The 26111-nt window shown below is 39.1% G+C and overlaps 1 protein-coding gene across 1 annotated transcript; it reads right to left on the reverse strand.

The window, feature by feature from the left end:
• Window positions 1-961: 961 nt before the first annotated feature.
• LOC116237624 (BOS complex subunit NOMO1) lies at window positions 962-26035 on the reverse strand. The gene is made up of 31 exons (XM_031606928.2): window positions 25763-26035; window positions 25282-25371; window positions 24121-24166; window positions 23595-23695; window positions 23365-23471; window positions 23115-23187; window positions 22453-22605; window positions 21165-21302; window positions 20323-20412; window positions 19598-19703; window positions 19005-19155; window positions 18296-18473; window positions 17441-17582; window positions 16448-16579; window positions 15999-16135; window positions 15635-15722; window positions 14792-14855; window positions 13593-13688; window positions 11146-11355; window positions 10801-10883; window positions 9831-9990; window positions 9577-9703; window positions 8934-9047; window positions 8157-8284; window positions 7428-7569; window positions 6786-6869; window positions 5800-5910; window positions 5114-5215; window positions 4775-4894; window positions 3723-3815; window positions 962-2784 (listed from the first exon to the last, which is right to left on the reverse strand). The coding sequence occupies exons 1-31, from the start codon at window positions 25889-25891 to the stop codon at window positions 2653-2655; spliced, it is 3627 nt and encodes a 1208-aa protein (XP_031462788.1). The 5' UTR covers window positions 25892-26035; the 3' UTR covers window positions 962-2652.
• Window positions 26036-26111: the final 76 nt, after the last annotated feature.

Genomic DNA, 26111 nt, shown 5'->3' on the forward strand with positions numbered 1-26111 from the left:
ATAAAAGTTTAACCCCAAGAAACTGTCCACTGAGAAAGGTCTTCATTAAGTAGTGCCAACTCAGCACGTAGTGAAACTTTTAAAGTAAATGCAACAAGAAGTACTGTGAAGAAATCTGTGCTTCCCTACCCTTGCTGAAATGGGTCATTTCCTCATTTTTTGTATTCATTCTCCTATACATTTGTTTTTTTTTTAATGGTAGCATCTTTATTTAACAACACTGTTGCTTATGCAGCAAAAATATTTGTTCTCAAAATCTGACTTCATCTGACAGGCATAAAGAAAATAATGCTTTAGAAATTAAGCTCAGAAACTGTAAAATTCTGTACCAATAGTCCATTTCATCCTTAAGAAACAGCATTCTTAAGTTCTCACTGATACGTCAGCCAATAACATTTGTTGCTTTCAAAAGAAAAGCAGGTAACACGCAATGTCACCTTTATCCAGAAGGCCTTACTCTCATTTCCAAAAGAATCAGACATTTGTCCACATTCAGCTCACCATGGAAATGAATTCACTATTCTTTTACTTTTGTGCCTCCGGAAAAGTATGCAAAGCACTGAGCCTCAAGTGTTTCCTTGTAAGAGTCAACATCTAAATGCTAGTCCCATTTTACACGTAGTCTCTGTATTAATATAAATACCCCAACACTCACCTGAGAGGAGCACAGCAGGCAGTCCTCAACTCCAGCTGCCCTTGACCTTTCTGGCCAATGTGGAAGATAGGCATATACAGTTTTTTCTGGATAGATCAGTATCAGGATAAAATTACTAGGAATCCTGCTTCACAAAGAAGTCTGACACAAACCCATTTCTGTATTCAACACTGAGACACATTTTGCTTCCTCCAACTCACTACTGCTGTCAGAGGCTATAAGAACTGTTTACCAGATCTTATCCTGAGATCCTTAGCTAGCAAGGGGAAAATGGATGTCACAAACCAAATAGCTTCTGTCAACAAATTAGCAAGCATCAGTGCCTTTTTATTAACAGCATTTCCAATGTTTAATGTCAAATCAAGTCCCACAGTTCAGAGGTCAGAATATCTGGTAGTCCTTCAAGTCAGATTAAATGATCATTCATTCCTCACACAACTCCCCCAAGTAGCAATTCCCTTATCAATGCTCACCAATCTAAAATAAAGATATAAAAATTGTACATTTTTAATACAAGGCCTCCAACACTATGTTTGTTTTCCCTACATACTTCATCATAGCAAACCATAAAATTTGAGGTCATTAAGCTGAGAGCACGACAGTTTGTTAAAGCTTCATCTCAAGCTTTATACACACATGCTTTTTTTGACATTCTTCATTTTTATTATGATCTTGCTAAAGTTTCCCTCAGACAGATTGCATTGTATAAATGCCAGTTCAAGTAAAAGAATCAGTAAATGAACTTTTAATATTTAGGACCAAACTAAAGCAGTTTTTATATCCAGATTTCTAAAGTAGCATTTGTAAGCTTCAACATTTAAACATAAAGGGACTTTATTTCAAGTACTATAAAAGAGAAACATTGCCACTCACTGGCAGTACCAATGTCTTTGCAATATTTGTAGGCATTTATGTTCATCTTTCAAAAGCTCTATTAACCTTTATACTATTTGTCAATAAAAAGCCCCATTAACATTTAAACTGTGTATGTCTAACTGTCTGTTTCAAACAAGAATCAAAAGATGGCCTATAAGAAGCAGGCTATTATTTATTTCAGTCTACATTATTGGGACTGTGCATGTTGAAGGTTTCCAAAAGCTAACACTTCTTAAAATAATTGGGGAAAAAAAGAAAATAATCCATCAACAACTGGCAAATACATCACACACTGCCTGAGCACAAGATGAGACAGATATACAGACAAGTATCACAACACAGTCCAACTTTGGAAAGAGCAGTGCAACTAGCTAACTAGCTGTCACCACTTCAGGAACACTGGAGGTCTAAAGAGATCACACTGTACATGAACTTGAAATTTAAACACTGCTTTTGCACTAGGATCAGCAGAACTTACCTGACATTATCAACCAATCTTACATGACATTAACGATTTGTCTTCATTGGGCAAATATGTTATCTTTGATTAAAATCAAGTATTTATTGGATAAGAACTGAAATCACAGCTGTGTAGATAACAGACTCTTCAATCGAGCTGCTGAATTGGAAGTGCCAAGGACATCATTCATCAGTTCACGCGTGTCTTCTAGAACTTTGTTGTTTCAAGTAGCACTGATTTAGCAAAATCCCTCTGTGCTGCTTCTCTGGAGTAAAGTGGGTATTTTGAAAGGCAAGGAAAAATATTCCCAAAATATAGAGACAGAGTGAAATTGGCAGTTTATTACCACTGCTTTTACAAATCATTAATGTAGACAACACAGCCCATTCCACTGAAGAGAAAAAGAATTCATGAACTGTCTTCAAGTATGGGAGATGTACTCACAGTAACAACAGATGCATTCATTTCATTACTTTATAATAAGTAAACCTATAAACTCCATAAAAAATTTACAACCAAAATGGAGCTAGTGTGACAAATCACGCTCAGGTAGCAATGACAAAAATGTGAAGATCACACATTTCTCAAAAATGCATTTTAGTTTTGCTTCCCCAGAATTCAGTTTGATGGAGTGTCACTTTATGCAATCACTCCTTTCACCTCACGTCCGTCTTGTCTTCTGTTTTTTTGTCTGTCTCTTCGCATCCTCTGGGCCACCTGTGTCAGAACCTGCCTGTCCAAGAGCACGGACCCCTTGCAGTCGAGTCGTCAGCTGCAGCAATAAGGGAATAAGCTGGGCCAACAAAAAGGGGAAACAGTTTGTAATTATGATGGCTCGTAAGGTCTGCACAGTAGTGTTCTTCAGAATGATACACTCCCAAACAAATAGAATCCATTGCATAAATAGAACATCCAAAACATCTAAAAAGATGTCAGAAAATGGCAGCAATTCTTTGGAAAGGAAGCAAGCCAAACTTACTGAAACTTCTGATAATCAAAACCAAAAATCATCCCTAATTGTTTTTCTTGCAGTCACTTATCTAAGACTAGGATTTGAGTTCTGAGTCTGGACAGGTCACTAATCTCCATGGCACTTTCAGTGCCACTGAAAAATCCTAGAGAAACTCATGTTCTGTGCAGTATATTCAAATTTGAAAAGAAATCACATTGCACAGGTTTTTTTCCCCTCTTATCATCAAAACAACAATCCAGGCCTATCAGAGAAAGCTTGAAAGAACAGTTTGCCAACAAATAAGAAGGGTAACATGGTAGTTCCTTATATTCCTCCCAAGAGTTTTATACTGAGGGCATAAAGCCAAAGAAATCAGGCTCAATGACTTGCAAGAGTTTTTTCAGTCTGACTGTTCCTGAAGTCAATAAAATATTTATTTTGTTCAGTTCAGTTATCACTGACTCTAGCTACATGAATTTAAAAGACACTGTATTGTGTTGTGGGTTTTTCTTTGTTGTTGTTGTCATTGTTTGTTTGGTTTTTATTTTCCAGAGCCATCAAATAAGAAATTGAGAAATAACAGAGGAGCACAATTTCCCACCATAGTTTTCCCAAGGTAAGCGTCCAAAAGCTGAGCTACACATACGTCACTTAAGGCAACTGCTGACTGCATCTCTGCCCGGATATCCACCAGAATGCAACTTCACTTAACACAGTACAAAGTATTCATGGGTACCAACAGACAATAATACCTGGATAGAACAAAAAACATGCCCTACCTTATCGTGGTTGTAGCCAGCTAACAACAGAAGCAGCGTCAGTGGCAATGCAATGTAAGATCCTTGGGCAATATCTTGCTCAGGTAGCTTTCTCTGAAAATAGTATGTATGATGCATTTTATTATTTTTTAACAATTATTTTGACTAGGAATTTTCTCAACTTTAACTAATTTTAGCAAAAGAACCATGTAGAACATCCAGTCCTTCTCATCTGGTTTCCTTTCAAGCACCAAAGATTTACTCAACTTTTAATTTTCAATCAGATCAGACCCATTCATCTGCTAATTTCTTCTTGGGGTTTGTTGTTGTTTTTTAAAGCTAATTCACCAATGGTCAGTCTCCACTTTACAGTCAACCTTTTGTGCATTTTGCCTAGATCACAAGCTGTCTAAAACTCTCTGATCCCATTGATAACACCACAGCAGCCAAACTAGCACAATACCTTTCAGGCACATTTGCATCCTTCGTTATTAACTGCTATTTCACCTCATGTTTCACTGAACATGCAGTGATGCAGAAAATAAATAGATCATTTAAGTATTACAGGACAAACACTTCCCTACATGACTGCACTATTCAGCTCCGAAGGTGCAGAAAGACATTTCTCTCTCTTACAGGATAAGATTTCTCTTGACATTAGTCAGAGAATCCATCTGCTTTAGGCTCCAAGAACGGAAAACTTTCAATTAGGCTTGCTGATGCTTTTTTCCTCTAAAAAAGTTTTTAAAGGGAATCCCAGCCACAATCTTGTCTTCAGCCCCCAGTTACCGCATCCTTTCAGTTAGTGTCAAGGCTACAACTCCATTCTGAACTCCCTATATGCCTCCCATAATATACCAGGTCATTACATCACTCTTCGATGATCGATGCCTTAAACATGGCCAAAAACAAATTACCAAGTTAATGTGGCAGTAAACATCTCTCATAAACCTCTTTATATTTACATTAATAGAAAGTTAGGCCAAGATCACAAGGTATATGCAGGCTACACTACTCAGATATGGCTCTCAAGCTCAACATCTGAAATGAATGTTTACCTATTTTGTACTTACGGTGGGACTAAAGACCAATGTAATGTGCTTATGATATCCAATGGAAGTGAAGGAAACTTGAGGCAAGATGTAGTCATACTGTGACTTAGACAGTGTAGAATCCAGGAGCACCACGTAATTCTGTGGGTATAAAATAAACTCAGGTCTACAGTACCAGTAACAATCTGAGGCAAAATTAGATTCAAAGGCAAAAGTCAGTTTAATAGGCTTCACATGCTCTGAACCCAAGTCACCACCAGCATGGATACAGTACCACAGGCAAACCAGAAATAATACTTCAGTGTGCTTAGGAGAAAAATAACTAAGCTAATTAAACCAATTATTCAGAAATATTCTTACCTCTCCATCTCGGAGCAGTGGAGGGAAGTGGAAGAAAAGGGATTGGCCTAAGTTGACTGTATGAATTGGGTTGTCAAGATTTTCACTTTTATAGAGCTTCACCTTTGAGGGAAAGAAGAGATCACAAGAGGTATTTCTGAGACTGCACTAGAACAGCCCATACTCCTACATGATAAAAGTACTTCAAAATTCATCATGGGTTGTGTAAATAGAAGGATGTTAAGTATGAACATCTGGGTTTGTCCTAACATATTATGTGAAAAATCACAGAAAGGGACTTTTAAAATACAATTAAAATACCATTAGGGAAGAACGATATGTTCCCATATCTAGATGTATTAGACATAGTCTGTGCTGTGCAATAAAGAGAATATAGTAATTCTTTTAAATAATCTCGACAGTTTCACAGGAATTTGCAGCTGGAGATTGTTTCTAATTTCTCTGGTAAGCTCATTTTGTTGAGTTTCAATTTCTCTGTCCTTACTTCATGAAGTAAGGACATCTCAAGGCACAAAGTAAGCCTGAAATACTGAGAAAACACAGTTTGCTCAGAAATGAGCATAATTAAAGGAGGATTGCATCATACTCAGATAAGACTATTGAATGATTTCTAGTGACCCTGCAAAAAAAAACATTGGGAAATCAATGGCAAATGCACTTGATAGAGATCACAGGCTTGAACTTACACATAACGTGGACAAATACTCAGAAGACGTAATCACATTTCCACTTAAATCAAACTGATTAATTTGCCGAAACGCTATAATATTAACATCATCAATGTCGCTGTTCCCAACCTGCAACACACAACACGTTTTTGCAGACAAAGAAAGAACCAGAGCAGGTTTCTTTTAAATGCTTTTCTGTCTTAAGAAAATGGCAAGCCAGTTACAATACTATTATTACAATCTACTGCCTACAGCTCTCACTGGATTTTCTGAAAACTTGTGTTGCTATTCACTTCTGTTTCCAAGCAGCAACCACTCTTAGCAAGAGACTAAGGACTTGAAAGAATTCTGCCTGTTCTGCTGCAAAAGAAGGCATCTTGGTCAGGCATGAATCTGAGTTCAAATAACGACTATCTTCCACCGAAAAGCTCTAGGCAACTAACTAATTAACTAAGGTTAATTAACCTCTGCCAGGTGTCAAGAGATAGGTGAGTAGTTTGAGTCTGTAAGGACGGAGGACTATTTAACAAGATCTCATCGGTCCTAAATTCAAAGTTATTATTACATTTTATAAAGATTTGCTAGTCTGGATGACAATTTCATCTGCATTGAGACTGCAAGATTTGGACCAAAGAAACCACAGTAAGTTTTATTTATTGATCCATAATTGAATATGAAGATAAGATAATACAACAATTTATGGCAATCTCAAATTATCATTACTCTGTCCCACATCATAAAAGAACACTGAAAAGTAAGCTGCATATTTATTCTCTTATTTCTTAACACATAGGTTTTGTGCTGTAAAAGAATCCTTTTCACTTGTTTACTGGTTGAGCCTTATTGCAATTCTAAGCTATGGTGCTGACACAATAGGAGCTAACTTGCTGAAAGCACTTGACTAAACAGAATGCATTCAAATACACTGCTGTCGATTTAATGCCTACACAGATGCATTTTAAATGTAATTGATACCACAAAATTTAAAAAAAAATAATAATTACCTCAATTGCCCGGTGCTGTGGTAAAGCTCTTTCAATATGATCATTGCCTTCAGCTTTGAGTTGCACGTGATACACACAGCCTGGCTACGAGCAACATTCAGATGATAAGTCTTAACACTAAACAGCATGTACTTTAATTTTAGAAGACATTAAGTGAATCTTCTAACATTCCACAAGTTTTCTTATCCGAAACAGATAATTTAACTCACTAACTCCTTTAAGTGTGTTCACTTCCAGAAATTTAGTTGCTGTTTTTCCCACAGAACAGCTCACTTCACACATATGCTATGTAGTCAACAAGATACATACACCCAATAGACCTCTAAGATACACTTGCTGCAGAATTTTTACATGAAAAGCTAAAGAGATGAGATTTCCCTGCTATATCACCTGTGCTTGTGCTTGAACACTGGTGAGACACATTCATGTGTCACACCATGGGAGCTGTTCAGTTCATATGAAGGCAGTCAGAAAGTTGCCCAGATTTGCACTATGAAAATGTTCTACAAGAATGTATCATCACTCACAGCCTGTCCTAACAAAAAGAGTCTCAAAGACAAAAATCTAATTCATAAAACACATTCTATTGTTCCATTAACACACTAACATAAATGTAAATGAGAGAAAGCTTCTGATCCTTACCAGAAGGCCACGAAGCCGGAACTTGCCCTCTTCATCAGTTACTGTATCTTCTCCATAGATGTTACACCTTTCCTGCCCCACAGCTTCTACTGAGACGCCTTGCTCAGGCTCTCCATTTAATGAAGAAACCGTGCCATAACAGCTAGAGGTAGAAACAATTGCTAATTATGTGCAAATGCTGTTTTAATGTGTATTTTTAAGACATCATTGTTTTAACTCATGAGAAAAGTACTTCATATTATTTAGCATAGCATGCAAAAGCAGAATTTGTAACATATACTAAACCTAAAACTGTTTCAAAGCATTTAAATTAGCTGCAGTTCAGAGGACAGCTTAAGGAATCCAAGTTCCCAACCCTTCAAAGAAAAGTAAGTTACCCCAGAGGGCAGGGAAAGGGAGGACCCTTACATCAGATACCTGGAGTGCTACACAGCCCCCAGAACAAATCTCTTCCACTGAAGGTAGCACAAGCCACTTGCAGTGCCAATGACACAGTACCTTCTTAGCAATGTTTTTCCTTACAGTTCTGTTGTGGGCTTAGCTAGTATATCCACATGCATGAAAAGAAGGCTAGAAACAGTACTTTCAAGCAGCACAATATTTAAATTGTGCTTTCAAAAGTACCTCCAAGCCTTCAGAGCAAACTTATATCAGAAGAAAAAACATATTTTGCATAATGCATCCTGATACAGTACATAGCATTTTGCACAGTTTATCATCTCCACTAACCTGTAAGCTGTTCTGTAACCAGTTATCCGAATTTTAAGATTCTGTCCTTCCTCCACTTCAATCATTTGAGATGATGGTTCAAAGCGAAATTCTTTCATCATGGGTTTAAAATAATACTGCCCTGGACTCTGCAAAGATGCATAAAACAAGCTGTTTATTGATAGGGACACAACAATTCACCAGCTCCAAACAGTTATTTTTCTCTTTGAGATCCCTACAGAGCTAACCTTCTCCGTTCCAGCCATAGGTTAAACTGGCTGGAAAACATGAGTAGTGAAAAACAGGGAACATATCAGACAACAAACTGGTGGAGCTCTACCAGAAAATAAAGCCTGAAAAGGGAAAGAACTATGACTAATACTTTATCACAAGACTGCAAGGAAAGGAAAGTGACCAGGAGAGAAGGAAGTTTGGAAGGAAACTATTCAGTCATGTTTACACAAATGTGCAGATCAGTAAACTTATTACTTTTGTTTCCTCTAGAGACTAAAATGAACCAAGCCAGTTTGCTGGTGATCGTGTTTACAGACTGCAAGTTTCTAAATGAGATCAATCAACATCATCTATTGCATGTTGGGGACAAAACTTTCTCCAGCTTAGATTTCACATCTTCCACTAGCTAACATTTTAAGTGCTAGTGAAACCTATATCTCTCAGTATGAGTTATGATTTCATATATCTTCCTGTCACTGAGGAGCACTGATTACATCCCTGTTTTGGAGGGCAAAGTTACACAGCACCACACATACAACCACTTTCAGATCAATTTTAACTTACCAGATTGGAAAAGGTCAGCATGCCATTATCCTGTGTGAGGAGGTTGGATCGGAACACCCCTCCACTGAGAGACAAGAGTACTCCAGCAAGAGCCTGGTCATCCTCGGATTTAATCTGTTTTAACAAAAGCCTAGCTATAAGTTAAGATAGCATTCTCTCATGAAAAGATGCTCAACTCAGAAGCCTCTGAGAGTATACTAGCCACATCTGCAGTGCCACGCTGCAGGGCTACAGAAACTTCTGCTCTCAGGATCTGAGCAGGCACATGTACCAAACACACCAGAACAGCCACTCTCCAACAATTCACAGGACATGGTAGGGGCCAGAACAAAGTATCCCCAAGACTAAAACCAGGTACCAGCTGGACCAGGCTGTACAAGAAAAAATCCCCTTGAGATACAAGAGAAGGTTGTCAAGTTCTGCAAAAGCAAATTTTCCAGTCTTTTGGATTGCTAGCTCTTATTTTTACTCCATAAAATATGTGCAGCAACTAAATCACTGATATTTGTTTCCATTATGATAAAGTTACCTGATTCACATCACATACTTGTTTGCGTTTCCCTGGGACACGTGGGCCAACATCTTTGCCTGTCTAGCTTTAACAAAACACCATTCAGAAACTTAAGTGTTTAGATGTGCTTACCTCAAATGTCACACCAGCAAGAGCAAAAGCTTTGAAGTCACCAACCGTTCCTTCTACTGCAGTCAAAACAAATCCTTCTTTCTGGGCAGTAACTGTATATTCCAAGTCACTGTGGAGTGGCCCAACACTTCAAAATATAAGAAAAGAAACGTTCACTTCAAAAGAAGCATTTGAATATCACACAGGTGTGTTGTCAAGTCACTATGGCACTTAAACAAAAGAATCCAAAACATCAAAACAGATCTGCTAATTACCTGTAAGCACCTTTGTCATCAGTGAAGACTGTGATGAGAGGGGAAGGTGCTCCCTTTTCACCAATGACAATCTCAACACCTTCCAATTCAGGATGAATCCGCCCTTCCATAAATAAGCCTGCTTTCCCATGAATCTCTATCAGCTTTCCAGGACAGCTCTCTTGGTCATTGCAAAGGGAATTCAAAACAAACAAGTCAAGAATACACTCAATATTACATCTTACAGCAAGAGTTTTACTACTTCTGAAGAGTCAGTTGAAGTTCTTTTGCCCTGGAGTAAGAGATCAACCCACATAATATGTGGCTCCTTGTCACATCTTAAAATATCCAAACATTCACCAAATTCAGAAACTGAGTTCCAAAGCTATAAGCACGTGATTAGCATAAAAAATCTGGATTTGCTAAGTGCTCTGTAGGTTCATAACACACCATGCACTGCAGCCATGTGGAAACCATTCCAACAGCAACAAAATTTTCTGAGATCAAACAGAGGTCAACATATGCCATGTTTAGTGACATGTAAATTTTTTTTTTTTTACATTATGTAGTTAGACTGTGCACAACAAAAAAGCACATAAAAGGTACCTCATGTTTCCTAGCCACTTCAAATAAAGGACATTCATTTAGGAATCCTAGGGCAAGATGGACACTGATGCAACAGGCAGCACAACTGATTGCTGGTAGCTCTCACAATTTTAGAAGTGTGAGGGCTTTTGCTTGTTTTTTTTTGTTTGGGGTGAAGTATTTGTTTCTTGTGGTTTTTTGTTTTTTGTTTTGTTTTGTTTTTGTTTGTTTGTTTTTAGCTACTTTTATTGGTCCAACGTAATACAAAAGAAACACTGACAGGAACCTCAACTGATTATCATACTCAAAATACACCTAGCACCTGGAGAGCTATTTTTCTCAATAAGTGTAATACAAGTAATTCTGAGAATCTGCTGTAATATCCAGAAATTGTATTTATATTTACCTCCACTAACAACTGTTTCCACATAAGGTGGGTAGAAAAGAAGCTCTTTTGAAGACGGTGTCACGGTAATTTTCTCACCAGATCTACAAAAACAAGACAGCATTAGAAGAAAACGAAATCAGTGTCTCTCACATAGGACAGCACTGCATACAGACCTCAGAACACTTCTAAATACACTAAGGGGAAAATACGAGCAATAATATAAGCAAAATTCTTACAACGTGCTATTAGTTTTCATTTTGCTAACAGCCAGAACAAATACCCACAGAACAGCTCTTTCCTATGTGGAATAGATCAGTATTTTGTCTGTTGGAAAACACCCTTCCCATCAGAGCTTGGTAATACCTTGCCCAGTATGAAAATTCATATAAAAATGGTCCTTGAAGTTCCTCCACCATCTCCTGCACTGGTGGCTTTGTTCCCTCCTCTTCTTGGCCCTTCTTTTCTCTCTCCTGTCGGCGGGTCTCAATTTCTGCCAGCTGCTGCTCCCTGCGTAACTCCTGCACAGATTTCAATGGCCCTAAAACTAAGGCAGGTTCACTGTCAATAGATGACCTGAAAACATAGCAAAGATAACAAAATAAGCTCATTTCATACAAAGGGAAAAGATACTGTTTTATATGTTAATTAGAGCCTTTACAACACAGCAGACACAACCCAGATTTTTTTTTTTTTTTTTTAAGTTATTCCTTTCAATTCTACTCTTTATTCCAAGCATAAATAAAACTTTCACATTGCTAACAATCAATTACTGCTTGACCATAGGAGCTACTGGTAATGTACCAGGTCTAGTTGGAAAGGACCTATTTGTAACACATTATATTCACATATTCTGCCACATCATGCTATAATCATTCAAGAAGTTACAGCCCTGCTGTCTCCTTCCCTCTGCCACATCTCAGCACCCAAATGCACAGCCAGCGTAAAATAAATAACTAAACAAATGCAGCTACAACTCAACCATTTTGCAGAATCCAGCACACTAACTTAAGCTTAATTTAGTTTTCCATAAGTAGAATCTCAAGAAACATACCCCAGCTCTGCTGCAGTGACAAGTTAGAGCAAGTGGCAAATTCTTAAGCCAAAGGAACAGTTTGCAAGAGTACCTTTACCAAAGTCATCACCCATGAGGCCAGAATTTCAAAACTGAGAACGGGCTAAATGCAGAAAAGACGTTATACAAAATCAACAAGAAGACTGGTATTTCTATTTTTCAGTACTAGAAACCTTCCCTCAGACCATACCTCTCAGATATAGAGTACACAAGAAGAAAAAAACTCCTGTAACAAGCAAATACTTTGAACAGTTGGCAATTCCCAGGAAAAGCACTGAGTTCCAACCTATCTGCCCTACACCTTTCAACCATCCAGCTGTCTTATCACTGTCTACCAAAGAGATTGCTAGATAAGCTTATCTCATCCCCATTCTTGAAGCCAACTCAGAACAATGGATATTGTTACACTGTTGTCATTCCTAGCAATTTCTTCTAGTCTCCAACCATCCTTTGGTACCTTATCTCCTGTCTTGTCTACAATAGACCGAAAAACTGATTCCAAATATTGCAAATTTCTCTACAAGTTGTGAAATGAAATGATTACCAATATTTTTTCCTAAGACCGCTTTATATTATCAGGATAATTCCGTCTCCTGCTTCAGTACTAACCTACCTCCTAGTTTTCCTTTTTTGAGATAAATATATACAACTGCTTTAACGCATTGAGTTTCATTAAGACTTTAAACCCTTTCTCTGCAGCTGCTGATTAACTGAAATTAAAGACATCACTGCTCTAAATCTAGCATGCAAGCACAGACTTAAAAACAAGTGCCTTGCTTTGAAATCTAGAACTATTCCCTTTACGCCGACAGCATTTCACAAAACAGACTTCAGCTGAAAAGCTTCATATAGGCTGGAACAGCCAGTGGTAACTGAGCTGCCTCCACAGTCCCCAACAGTCTCAGAAAAACCCCACCAGCCTGGATTATCGGTATAATATTCACCCTCTTGCTAAATAGTTTTAAAATTCTAATGGCTCTCTTCTGTCTCAGAGCTTCTTTTCTGGCTGCTGTAGTTGCCCAGCAGTTGCAGTTGTGAGCTCATTAAACTCAGGGACTCAGTGAAGGGCTGTTGAGGAAATCTGTTTCTCCACAAAGATGTTTTCTACACTCTAAGTTTGAGACCCTCTAGTCCAGAGGGACTGAACATCAGGAGAGCATTAAAACACTCATTGTTATCACCCATTTTCAGGCAGATCTGGCACCTCACACAATTAAAGCTATTCACAAATCAGTGCTTCCCAGTGAGCTGTCTGTTCAGCTAAACATAAACTGGCACATTAGTCTGTAATCACTCAGCATACTTTTCCTCTTATAGCTCTCTTCACATCAATAACAATGCTCTAAAGCAGCAGATTCTTATTCTGAGGTAATAAACTAAGAAAAAAACAGTCCTGGTGCTAGCAGTTCAGAGCAAACAAAAATAATACCTTCTGAATTCAGAAATTTTGGTTCATTAAAATGCATAATCACTCAGAAAATCATTTCTTTTTACCATGACATACAAGTGGGAAGGAGCTATACTGAAATCAAGTCACAACGTACAAAACGAGGGCTGATGATTATTTATCTGTCTACAAAGAACTCAAAGAACAGCTTAGCATAAAAACCTCCTGCAGTCCAGTGTAGGGTGCCATTCCCTTAAAAGTAGCCACTGGGGTATTAAAACCAGAATAAAACTTTATGAGAGGGATGTCTTTCCTCCTATTTTTACAGCCACATTATTTCTTTGTTCTTACTTAATGGTAATAGTCACATCCATCAGTTTATCTGTTACAATCGTGCCAAGGACATGGTGTCGAACAGCAGTGAGTGTCAGTATACTAGGAGAGGACCTGTAAATCAAAGCAACAAAGAGATGAACTTAAGGTTTCCTCCTAAAGAAAATAATCGGGTGTTATTTAGCTGATTTTGTACTCCCACCCATAAGCAGAAAGATCTTTATAAAACACAATATATAAATTACACAACAAAGCTGTAGCGCTACTGGGATGGCATCAATATGGCAAAAGTGGCAATTTTGCAGATGTGAAACCCCAACTACTGCATGGCACTGGCCAAATATCTTCCTTCCTTTGTGCTTCCCATCTCCTCTCAAGCTGATGTGGATTTGATTGAATCCATATGTACAATCTCTATACACATCAGAGAAACATTCACAAGTTAACAATACTGCGAGTGGTTCATAAAAAATGCCCCAGGTCTAATGGTACTTTACTGCAGAAAGGGTTCCTCTTTCAACCCATGTATTCAGTTTGTGCTGGCTGACATTTAGCAGACCCCTCTTTGAAGTACTTTCTATTCAGTAAGAGCAGAAAAGAATCGTATTTTAATGCTGAATTTGTTTCCTATTAAGGAATTAGAAGCAGCCAGGGAGCAGAAAGCCTGTTTATAGGAGCAAAGCCATTAAGCACATTGCCAAATCACAACCTGGACATACACAATAAAACATGGCTGACTTGGGAAGATCCGCACTGCCCACTGGTAATTAGGGTGTATAACTATTCAGCCTGCAAAGCAGAGGTGAGCAGCATCACCACAGATAGTTGCTGGTAGCAGGGATGTACAAGTGATACGTGCTTTCTAGTAAACATAGTATGCCATCTTTTGCATTTCAACCCTTACAAGCCATCAACATTTTTCACTGAAGTATCTCTCCTTTGTTACAAAGCAAAAAAGCATTAAAGACAGACAGAAGGCAGAATGAAACATCCATTTGAAGCAGCAAAAGCATCTTTAAAGCCTATCTTTAGTCATAATTTTCTTTTTTAAAGGGCAAGAAAACACGCCTGATACATTTTGCTAAGGCTTCCTTCTATTGGTTAGAGCCAGTCACAGCAACTCATCCTGAATTACTGAAAGAAAGTAGCTGCAGCAGAAAGAAGCTTTATGAAAGCATACTGAGAGGTGTATGATTGAAAGCAGATTCTGCTCTTACGTGTCATAAGTGTAATACTCATGTTCAAACTGGTGGCAGGAACGCGGGGTTACTTCGTACACACCTGTAAGCATTAAGCAAAGAATGATCCACTGATACACAAATAAAGAAATAAAGCTTACTGAGTTGCCTGAATTCTGAAGACTACATATGACCTTAGGTACAGAAAGAATTGCAAAGTTTGACCACAGTACATTAATTTATCTCTTCAGTTACGGCTCACTACTGGAAGCTGTTATCTTTCTAATATACACTGATACAAAACGTGGCACATCAACAAAGAGGCACATAAAAACAGTTACAAATATAACAAACCAAAGTCAGAAGCAATCTATTGTAATTTCACAGCTGATGGCCTTGGATTAAAGAGCCACCACTGAAACTCCATTACTGAATTGTGAATGAAACCATAGACTTTAAAGATGAGCTACACAAAGCTAAAAATAGAATCAAAACCAAATGCATTGGTTAACTGTTCTGTTAATGAGCAGTAGTAAGCAATCAGCACTAAAATATTCAAAGTGAAAAAAATGCAAACCATTAAAACATAATTTTTTCTTGCTATAAATTAACCTGTGGCACCATCAATAGCTACCCTTCAGGAATCCTGTATTGAAATGAAACTTCTATTGATCAATTATGTTCCAATTACAGAATCCAACAAGATTATTTTAACGTGCTCTCAGTTGGTCCAAGACCAATGCCTCTCATCTACTCAAAAAGAACAAAAATAGAGAATTTATATGCTGAAACCTCAGAAGCCACAACAGACTGTTGGAATTAGCAGTAGCTTTGATTGAACGGTTGTTTTTCTTTATTCAAGTAATATTTTATAGCTGTTACCTGGCTTTGAAAGACAGAATCTATTAACTCCTTTAGACAAGTTATAAACACCAACATTCTCTGGTCCGTTCCCATCCTGGTAAAATTCCTGTGAAGCCACAACACAATTCACTATTAGCTGCTACTGAACAACAAAATGAAAATAGTTTTTGCCTAACGGTACATTAATGCTTCTCTCTTATAGCAAACAACAGCAGAATACCATTTCACCAAATCTAAGAGACAAATCTCAGAGCACATTCAGCATTAGAGCTCTTGTGCTACAAGATCACCTACAGACACAAGAAAGCTTTGATTTCAAGTGCAATCCAACCTACATACACATGTTAATGAAAAAACATGAGGATGTTTGTTATACACATACCAGTGTAATTGCATGAGAAAGGGAACACCTCAGCATATATCCAGTCTGCCTGAATTCTACTCCTGAAACATCTTCTTCCATGATTTCCACCTCCAGAGATTTATTCTTCCAGCACCAGTCTTCATGTATAATGCTTACTGGAATACACACCACAGAAAGTTTTTGTAATGTAAAATTGAATAAAAACTGGTTTTGTGGTGTAAAAAGCCCCTATCACACTGACTTCCCAGGCGATAATCTTCAAAGTCAGATAAAAAATAAATATCAGCACCAAAAAAATGGCTAAACAGACAATATTAAGAAAACCTGATGCATGGGCATACAGCATTTTTCCCAACTTTATCATGTTTGACACTAACTCCCCACTGGGCACGTGATACCCAAAGTATACAGACTAACACAGATTTAGAGAGCAAGGTAAGACTTCCAGCAATTCCCTGTTATCCTACCTTTGTATTTGCCAGGTAGCACATTTTCAAATGTGAAGGCTACTGAGTCTGTACTTCCAGAGAGCTGGAGGTTACGTTTCTCACCCTGGCGGCTCACAGACTGTAACATCACCACCAAATCACCACAAGCATCTGCACAGAAAGGACATCAGAAAATGAGAGCACCCTGCCTTGCCAGCTTTCCTCCAAATCCCCCAACTCCAAGGAAGCTTCACGTGTACTAAGATTAAAACAATTACTCTTTTTACAACAGAGTGTATTTCCAATTCAAGCTACTGAGCTTATTTCCTAAGCATCTCCTTACTAGTGCTTTGCTGCATTCTTCAGTAAGCCTAAGCTTGTTAATCATACTCTTCTATTAAACGACAAGTAATAACCAGAAGCCAGCACTAAATTCCTGGGTCTACCTCACACAGCAGAGGGCAGCGCCCAGAAACATCTGAGAGAACTCAGAGACAAAAAAGAAGGGGTAAAAATGACAAGAGTTAAATTCTAATCATCATCTGCTGCAATCAGTGGGTGCTCAAGGACAAGAGAAGAGAGGAACATTTGACTAAAGTAAGGAGAAAACATTAAGAGGACAGAGATTGCTAGTTTCTGGTCACACCCCTATCCTCCATTTTACAGGCACTGTATTTTCTTTGCACGTATTTTTCACTTCCAATACTTCTGACGCTGTTGGACAACATGCCATGCATCTGCCAGGAGCATTTCCTGCCAGAACTTACTGTCTTCTGGGGAAAATAAGTCAGAACTTATTGCTAGCAAGTATTAAAAACAGGTTCATAACTTCATTCCAAACACACTTCCTAGGCTGTAAGGTCTCTTGATAAAAGACTTGTTTCCATCTATGTACTAGAAGTTAACTTACTTATCTGTCGATGGGGCTTGACCACAACAAGTGGTTTTAAAGCAAGTGGATTTAAACAGTACTGATTCACACAGGCAGTGCTGAAGTTCTCCATTTCCATTTCATTTTCAAAACTGCCTTACCTAAACAAGAGATCTTCCCCGAAACTGATGCCAAAAACTGAGAGAAGGTCACATCCATGACCGGTCTGTCTGTAACAGTAACAGGGAACACTTTGGGTTTCAAAGCCAATCCTGCTCTGGTCTCAGCCTCCGGAATAATTACCTGTAGAGCATAGGTCATCAGCACATCACCAGCTTTTAAAACTAAATACACCCAACTCTGCTGAGTTCAATTGACTTATCAGAAATTAGAAAATGGGTATTTAAACATAAGTTGCAGCAAAACCAGCCTCCAAAATACAGTTATCAAAATTCCTCCAAAAAATTGCAGTAAGTCTGAGCTGAAAATGATACAAAAGTTTCAAAAGTCTGGATGAGTTTCTACTTTGAGATCTATCTACACCAGTTTCCACATTAGGCTATTTCATTTATCTAGGACAGTTAGAAACCTCGTAACTGTGCACTTCCTATCTCTCAGCCTGCACTGTCCTCTACAATGCAAGGTTCACTGTTGTGCCACAGTTCTGCAGTGACCTGTAATCTCAGGAACCATTAACCTGAAAAAGGCACACATCACATTTAATTTACAGGAAAATATATGAAGATAAGGAGCTATCTAAGGGACATCACAGAGGAGGGAGAGAAAACTAGTCAATCTCAATGGGCTGAAGTCCTTTTCACAAGTATAAAGGGAAAGCTCCATGAGAATTTCTGCTTATTTAAAAAAAAAAAGCCTGTCATAATTCAAATAGCGCAAACAGGAGAAAAGGGCCAACAAAATCCACAATCAGCTTCTCATATTTTAGAAATTACAGATTTAAATCTTCTAAAACCTCTTAACAGTCTGACAGTGAAGAAACAGAAGTTCACTCTTACCTTAACACTGTATGCACCAGATTTTGCTTTAAAACAAAATGCTCCATGAGGGTCAGTTTCTGTTGTAACTGTTGATGCTTTGTCCTTGTCTTGAGGCACCATGGTTACCTTATATTTATTGATCTGTTTGACTGCGTCAGGTAAACGAGTTACTGAGATCTGGCCACACACACTGAACCTTTAAAATAAACGCCAACTATCAGAATATATACAACGATCTGAAAAAACTCAAAAAACACTTGCTTGAAAATTTCCTTGATAAGCAAACTTTGTTATCTCGAGGAACTACTCCATGAATGGGAATCAGTTCTCCTGAAAGAGGTTTGGTACAGCACTGTATTAGACAGTTAAAAACTCTCAAACAAGAGGAAGTTATCTGAAGTGCAGTACCAGTGACAACAAAACTCTCCTTTTTTTGGTTCATGTACAGTTCTGCAATTGCTCAATACTCTCATGTTGTAGAGCCTTTGCCTGCAAAGAAGAGATTATAAAAAGGGCAGTCTCCAAGGCTTAAACAGCACTGAGCAAAGCATTGTGGATAAAACATAATTTTGCACTTATGCTGTTCTATTTCTCTTAAATTTCTTGAGTAAAATTTAACTCCCAACAAATAACAGTACACCAGATCAGGCATGATGTGAGAAAGGACTACTCCCTCTGAAGATGCTGTCCATGTATCAATTTACATTTTCATGACAGTGGCACTTACCCTGTTGCAATGATGTCTGCTAGCTGAGGTGTATTTGGTGCGATCTTCACTGTGATAGTATCAAAGAAAAGATGCTCCTTTCTGGCATGAATTGTGTATGTTCCTGTTGTTATGTTCTCAAGACGGAAAGATCCATCAGCTTTTGTTTTTACTGGAACAATAAAGTGAAGAGTTAAAAAAGCACAGCACGTTTTCACTGTCTATCTTTGCGTGTCAAAAGCACTGAAGGGCATTCACTGCTTTAGATTACTTTTAATTTAAATTGCACAACAATGAAATAATATTATGTTTCTTAAGAGGCGAATCTTCATTTCTATATAGCAAAGCAACACTTCTAATTTGGCCAATGTTCAAAGGAAATCATATGAAATTCTCTACTACAGAACAAACAAACAGCTAATACTCTCATCTAAGCCAGAAAATATACAAAATTACTCAACTGTATGAAAACCACTGTAATATTACAAATAAATTATGAAAAAAGTAGTATACTGTCATGAAGATTTAATTCAGTAGTAGCATACCCTACTACTCCTGTACTTGAGCTTATTAAAGACTTCCCTGTTGCAACACAGACCAAGATCACTGCATACCTTTAATCTGATTGTTTAGTGTCACAATGGCATCAGCAACTCCTTCTCCTTCAGGACCATTCAACACTCTGCCTGTGACAGAGAAACCCATCACATGGAAAACAGGCTGAAATGGGAAAGAAAATTAACATTAATCTTTAGCCAGCAAAAGCATTCACATGTCTACAGCAATCAACATGAACTGCTATTCACCTCACACATGTAAGAGAAATTAATTTCCAGATTTAGGAAAAAAAAAAAAAATCACCAGGATAATCACAATGAAAGTATGCATCTAACTCAAGGCTTACTGTCCCACTAAGAGAAAGAACCAATTCTCAAGTCAACTGTATAGTACCGTTCAGAAGGCTCAAATCATACATCATAATGACGTTGCTCAAGAAATTCTGCAAGACACACAAATTTCCAAGTCTTTCTTGAAGAAATGAAAATGTGAATGAGTAAATTTAATCAACTGGAAAGATTACTGCCTGTTTGCAACACAGACAGGAAAGTGAACACAGTAGACAGCTTTTCCCTATTTTGTTTCTTCCTAGCGAAAGGGAACGAGCACAGGAAATAAAGATAATGCCAGATAATGTCGTCTACCTGCCTGGCAAGAGGTTGCATGTAACAAATCTCTTTAAGCTTCTTACAAAGAAGTTTTTCCAGAGCCCATCTGCTTTCTGTTAACATCAGTTACACTTTTACAGGAATGAATGGCACAAACCTCTTACTTCTCTTACCTCAATTTGTAAGCTGTCATGTTCTACAAAGAAGTCCAATCTAGATGGCGCAACATCAAAGGTAATTCTTTCTCCTCTGTAGAATGGTATCTGAAAGGAGAACACATCGCTTTGACTCCTAGGAAGCCATGATATCAGAACTCCTTTCCTTTACCATTTTCCACATCCTTATCACTAACAGACACCTCTGTGGCCAAATGGGCTGCAAACCTGCTGGAAAAATAACTCAGAGTAACAGAGACAGAAATAAAGGCAATATTTCAAGAATGTCTGATGGATACATATAAGACTATGAAAAACCAGAATAATAACCCTCCACTCAGAAGGTACATGGTACTTGTGTGAGAGCTTACAGAGAGTTTAATCTAAGAGAATACATGATTACTAGAGAATTAAAGGAAAGAGACAAGCTTGGATCCCACCTCTGGATCAAACAGGTTGAGATTGCAAGACCATCACTGTAGGCATCAGACATACAACAATGCTCTCATGCTTCCTGGACATAAATTAAGAGAATGGACAAAAAGAAAACAGGGAACTTAAAGGATGTGTGGTAGCCAAAGCTAGCTGAAGCTTTCAGCCTTCCATCAGTCCCTAGGGGTGGTTCTCTGAGTAGTCAATGTATTCAGGTAATTTGTAACCAAGCTCCTTTCTCAGAAATCACACCACAGAGTTCTAACACAGCAATTTACCTCCCTGTCAAATGCTTTAGGTTGGATTCTCCTTCTCCAATTATTTGAACCAATTAAAAGTATTTCCAACTAATTCTGAGTACCTATAAAATTATACATAAGCTAGCTTAGAAAGCAAAAGTTAACAACTCAATGAATAAACAAACATACCACAGTGTATTTTCCACTTGGAAGGGAAAGAAAGCTGAAAGATCCATCTTCTTTTGATACAACATTACACAAATAGGAGAGAGACTCATCTCGTGACTGGAATCCATCCACAGGAGAAATATTGCAGCCCACAACATCCTGTGACAATAAATGAGAGAACACAGAAAATAATTTGGGGACATGTACGACTCAAAATGGTATTCTGAGAATGAAGGATGGGAAATACAAAAGCCATTTTAAAGACAGTTTGACAGCACAGCTTACAATTCTTGTATATGTGAAAGAGAAAAATCAACCAATAACTAACTTCATGATAACAAGGACAGAAAACTGGGAGACTCAACACCCCCTAGTACCTTAGAACTGCACAACATGTCTTAACATCAACTGACTTCAGCTCTGAGGATAAAAGACAGTTCTGTTACAGAACAGATCTCTACTCTGTATATTAAACCACAGTACACCACCAAATGTTCCGCAGTCTTTTCATAAATAACACACTTTGAAGGTGGCAACAGAAGCTATTGATCTTTGATTTCATATCACCAGTGCAAAAAGTGATTGAGACCTTATGTTGAAGGAAAATTACAGCATTTCAGCTCCTGCACAGTGAAATTCAAAGTTTGTTTGGCAATAATTTCAGTCTTTTTCCAGAAGCTTATCTTTCACAATAGTAGATTGTAATTCTCATGAGGGAACATATTCACCAAACAACATTCAATGTGCAAAAACATACAAGTCGAAAAATATTGTCTTAGAAGTGTAGCCCTTTACCTTGCTGACCCACAGTGAATACACAGAGCTCTAACATGCTGAGAACCACATTATATTTTGCATTTGTTGCCTGCATCAGCTCAAGTCTTAGTTTTCTATGCCCCTGAACAACCTGAGCGCTGGGAAACCCGATCACTTGTAAACAATAATGGAAAGAGATCAAAAGAGTTGAAGTTAAAATAAACTTCTAATTTCTTGTGTCTGAAAAATACAAAGATCTTAAGCTTCAAGGTTGCCAACTTTTAAACAGAAAGCTATTGTGTTACATCTAATTCTATTCAAGTCAGCCGAAAAGTGAGCACATACACAAATATTGTATTACAAGGGCCTTGTTACAAAATGAAAACAAATAAATACAAAACACGTAGCTGGAAAGGTTGTGCAGTTTATGTCTTTTATAAGCCAAGCTCAAGATGAACAGAGGTAAGTAGCAGGGTACTATGAGTACACAAAGCTATTTAGCTTTCCACTTATCTCCAGACTTGTCCTGAAAAGGTTTCTGAAACACCATTACCTCTTTGGTCACTGAGGAGGAGAAAAGCAGGAACATGACCCCTTTCATTGGTTCTCCATCACTCCTTACTGACCCAGACACGTTGTAGCCAGCAACAATCAGAGGGCTGGCGGCATAAGCATTAGAACTGGTCACTCGTACCACTGTGTTTGACTGAAACACCAAAGCACGTACACTTGCATCAGAACTGGATATTAAATCTCGTTCACAGCACTAAATGACAAACAGAAGCTAAGTATTCAATAACAGAAATAGAAGAACCAAGAATAGCAGTACTCAAAGCGAATCCACCAGCTATTCAAAACAGAAGGATGCTGAAGCTGTTTTGCATGTTTTTACTGTTTCACTGATTTAGGAATCGGTCAGGACTTTAAAGCCCAGAAAGCAAACAAACTGAGGAAAGGATTGAAGCACCTGGTGTAACAGAACGTACAGGGTTAGAATACATAAAGCAGGAGCTCATAACCAGTCCTCCCAGAGCTGGCTCCACTAGCTCCAGATGAGGTCTGCACAAGGCAGTTTCTTGCCAGCCTCAGCTAAATTTAGGAAAATTGCATTAACCTAGTCCACTCACACAAACTTGCTCACAGAGCTGATCAAGACAAAGTCTAAACAACACACTCTCAGTAAACATGTCCATCAGAACTTTTTTAGGCTCTAACCTCTTTCAACATCCAGGTGGGATGAGATGCTAAGATTTCATATTCGCCAGGAAGCACTTTAAAGAAAGCAAACCTGTAAAGCAAGAAAAAGGTGATGCTGCTGAAGAGTCATTAACACCTATTTACAGAAAAGCAATTCATATTCTTTGTGTGTTTCAGAACTTCTATAATTCCAATCAATATGGTAGAACAGAAAGAATCTTGTAAACAAACAGATGAGGCATGCACGCATGCATATTTCCACACTCACTTTCCTCCAGGTTGGGTAATAGTTGCTTGTAAGTTTACATCACTGCCAGCATTTCTCAGTACAACCTGGACTCCAGCAGGACCTAACGACTGACCTTTGCTGAGAACCTGCCAAAACGAAGAGAAAACAGCACACAAGTGGATAAAAATAACTAGCAGAGGTAAAGTAGAATGTTTTTCTGAAGGTAGAATTAACATAAGATGGAATAAATAAACATAAAGGAGTCTAACCTTTCCATTCACAGAAAACCCTGTGAACACAAAGTTAATATCGCCTCCCTTTGTGCAAATGTCATTAATGCCATCTACATGGATGTCTACACTGGTCGGTTCTGGAGGGGAAAAACAATGAAACAGCATGGCAGTTAGCAACAAAGGAATCACAGAGATACTCTGTTTCAGCTTTACAAAACTCTTCCAGAAAGGCACTAGCTCTCGTGCACCAGTCGTGCTCTGGAAGCCTTATCTTAGCCAAGTTAACTATCCATAAATTCTGATATTGAAAATCCTTCCCCCTCTCATTAAAGACATTTTTATGAAAAACACACATTATTTCTTATCAGTTCACATGTTACTTTGTCAGTGTCTGCCTTACAGCTCTATTTTTCTACTGTACAGTCAGTATATTTATTAAAACCAATTTTCTGTCTTTTCTGTCTTTTACACAACACGTGATTTTCTCTGCCAACTGCAAGCTAGCAGTAGTCCCACACTGCAAATACAGTGTCCTATTATAAGAAGAGATATGAACACTTACCAAAACTCCATCCCAGAGGAGGCTCAATTTTAAGAATGAAATCCCCCTAAAAATAATTTTAAAAAAAGCAGTAACAGTCTTCACTGACCTGATTCAATTTAACTGAAGAATGAAAAAAAAAAGTCAGATTACAAGCACAATGCTGCACAGAGTAATACAAGACTCAAGAACCCCATTCTCCTCTCCTTCCACCTAGTATTATGCTGTGTTCAAAGAAGCAGCAGAATCTACCCAGACAGTCTGCAATGTTGAGCTTGTATCCTGACAGCTAAGAGCAAGAATTAAGCAGCATCACATTTATACTGCATCTACAGCAAACCTGGATCAAGCAGTTCAGTGTTAGAAAGTGTTCAAATCTCTCCACCTGCCTCCATAGATGAACTCTAAATCTGCCTTTAGTGTTTCCAGTGGGTGGTTCTATTCAGAAGTTCTGCCCAAATATGAGATAACAAAATTCCAATCCTACTAAAAGTTCTGTGCCGAAAAGGCATTAATCTACACAGAGATCCTCTTTAAATCAGCAGACACCACATGGGTTCTGAAGTTCAGCCATTAAAAGGCTCTGAGACCTAAGAATGAAACGAATGGGATAAGATGTGTCTACCGTCCTCAGATTTGCAGCGGATTTATTTCCAAACCACAAGCTAACCAATTCTTTACAAGAGCAAAACACCCAGATCACTCGAGGGCAGCTTGTATCTAATTTGAAAGTAAATATTTTTCCAGTCTAAATAAACACCAAGATCATGCCACACTCTAACCTTTCGATTTCTTTATTTTAATGCTTAAGTCATTTCTAATATCAGCAATTAGCCATTCGAGTTATTTTCACTTCAGTCATATCGAAACAGATACAGCAGAGATGTTGTTGTTGCTACTGGCAGATAACTGAAGGCTTTATCCATACTCACACTGCCAGGATCTATACTTTTTTTTTAGCATTCCTACAGCTACAAGCACCACACAGCTGAAGCTTCCTCACCATAACACCACTGAGAAATAGAATAATTGTATTACAAACAAAAAAACAAAGGAAGGGAAGTTGGATCCAAGCATAACAAAATTATGTACTGATCCAAATGCTTTGTGATGCGTGCTGTTCTGACGGCAGCAGCTCGTGCTCTGCTGCAAGGAGGACACTGCAGTATTTTGGTTTCTTACCTTATCATAGAGGGGAATCATGAAATACCCGTTGTTTGGAGCACAGTCTGTCTGGTATTTGAGAGTACCATGCTTTGTGTACAACTTAATCTATAAGAAAAAAAGAGACAGATTTTAAGAAACGTGACCAAAAGCGGAAGCAGGGATTCTCCAAGCGAGTGTTTTTACACAGCAGAGGGTGCAGGTCCCCCCAGGGCAACGGAGTAACGGGGCGAAGGTTTACTGCAGGACCGCCAGGGGAACCGCGGCACAGAGCCCAGCTCCGGGCTCGGGGGAAATCAGCGAGCGCTTAACTGAGAACCGCCTCGAGCGAGCCACCCCAGCAAGCGGCAGCCGGGCACGGGGCCCGTGGTGCCGTCAGCCCGCCGGGCCGCACGGCCGCAGCTCGGGAGGGAAAGGGGCGGCGGGAGGCAGCGCTGCACCCGGCGGTGCGCGGAGTCCCGCGGTGCGGCGCCGCGAGAGGGGCGGCGACGGCGCCCACCTCGATGAGGGAGTAGTTGATCTCCACGTCGGACTTGACGAAGCCGCCGCATCCCACCACGATGTCCTCGGAGCCCCGCGCCAGGACGCAGCACAGCGCGCAGCACAGCGCGGCCGCCCAGGCCCGCATGCCGCCGCCACCGACCTGACTCAGCGCCGCGCTGCCGGAAGGGCCGGGCGGGGCGCGGCGGTACCGATGCCGCCCTCTAGCGGCCCGGCGGCCCCGCTGCCCGCCGACACCGCGGTCCCCATCCCGCAGCGGGGCCGTGGCAGCAGCGGGCTGTTGCCGTACGCACAACGTGGCGCCGTGGCGGTGAAGCCGCGACTCAGAGCGCCGCCGCTCCCGGGCC

Source organism: Phasianus colchicus, chromosome 16 (genome assembly GCF_987193195.1).
Source record: "Phasianus colchicus chromosome 16, bPhaCol1.hap1.1, whole genome shotgun sequence".
Classification (NCBI taxonomy): domain Eukaryota; kingdom Metazoa; phylum Chordata; class Aves; order Galliformes; family Phasianidae; genus Phasianus; species Phasianus colchicus.

Bases quoted from the DNA above. Each gene is read 5' to 3' on its own strand.
- LOC116237624 (XM_031606928.2), bottom strand. From the start codon at position 25,891: ATGCGGGCCTGGGCGGCCGCGCTGTGCTGCGCGCTGTGCTGCGTCCTG. The intron at 9,048-9,576 runs GTAAGCACATCT...TTGTTAAAACAG, and splicing joins TTGCTGGTGTGACATTTGAG to ATTAAATCCGAGGATGACCA. The intron at 7,570-8,156 runs GTTAGTGGAGAT...TTCTACCTCTAG, and splicing joins GGTTACAGAACAGCTTACAG to CTGTTATGGCACGGTTTCTT.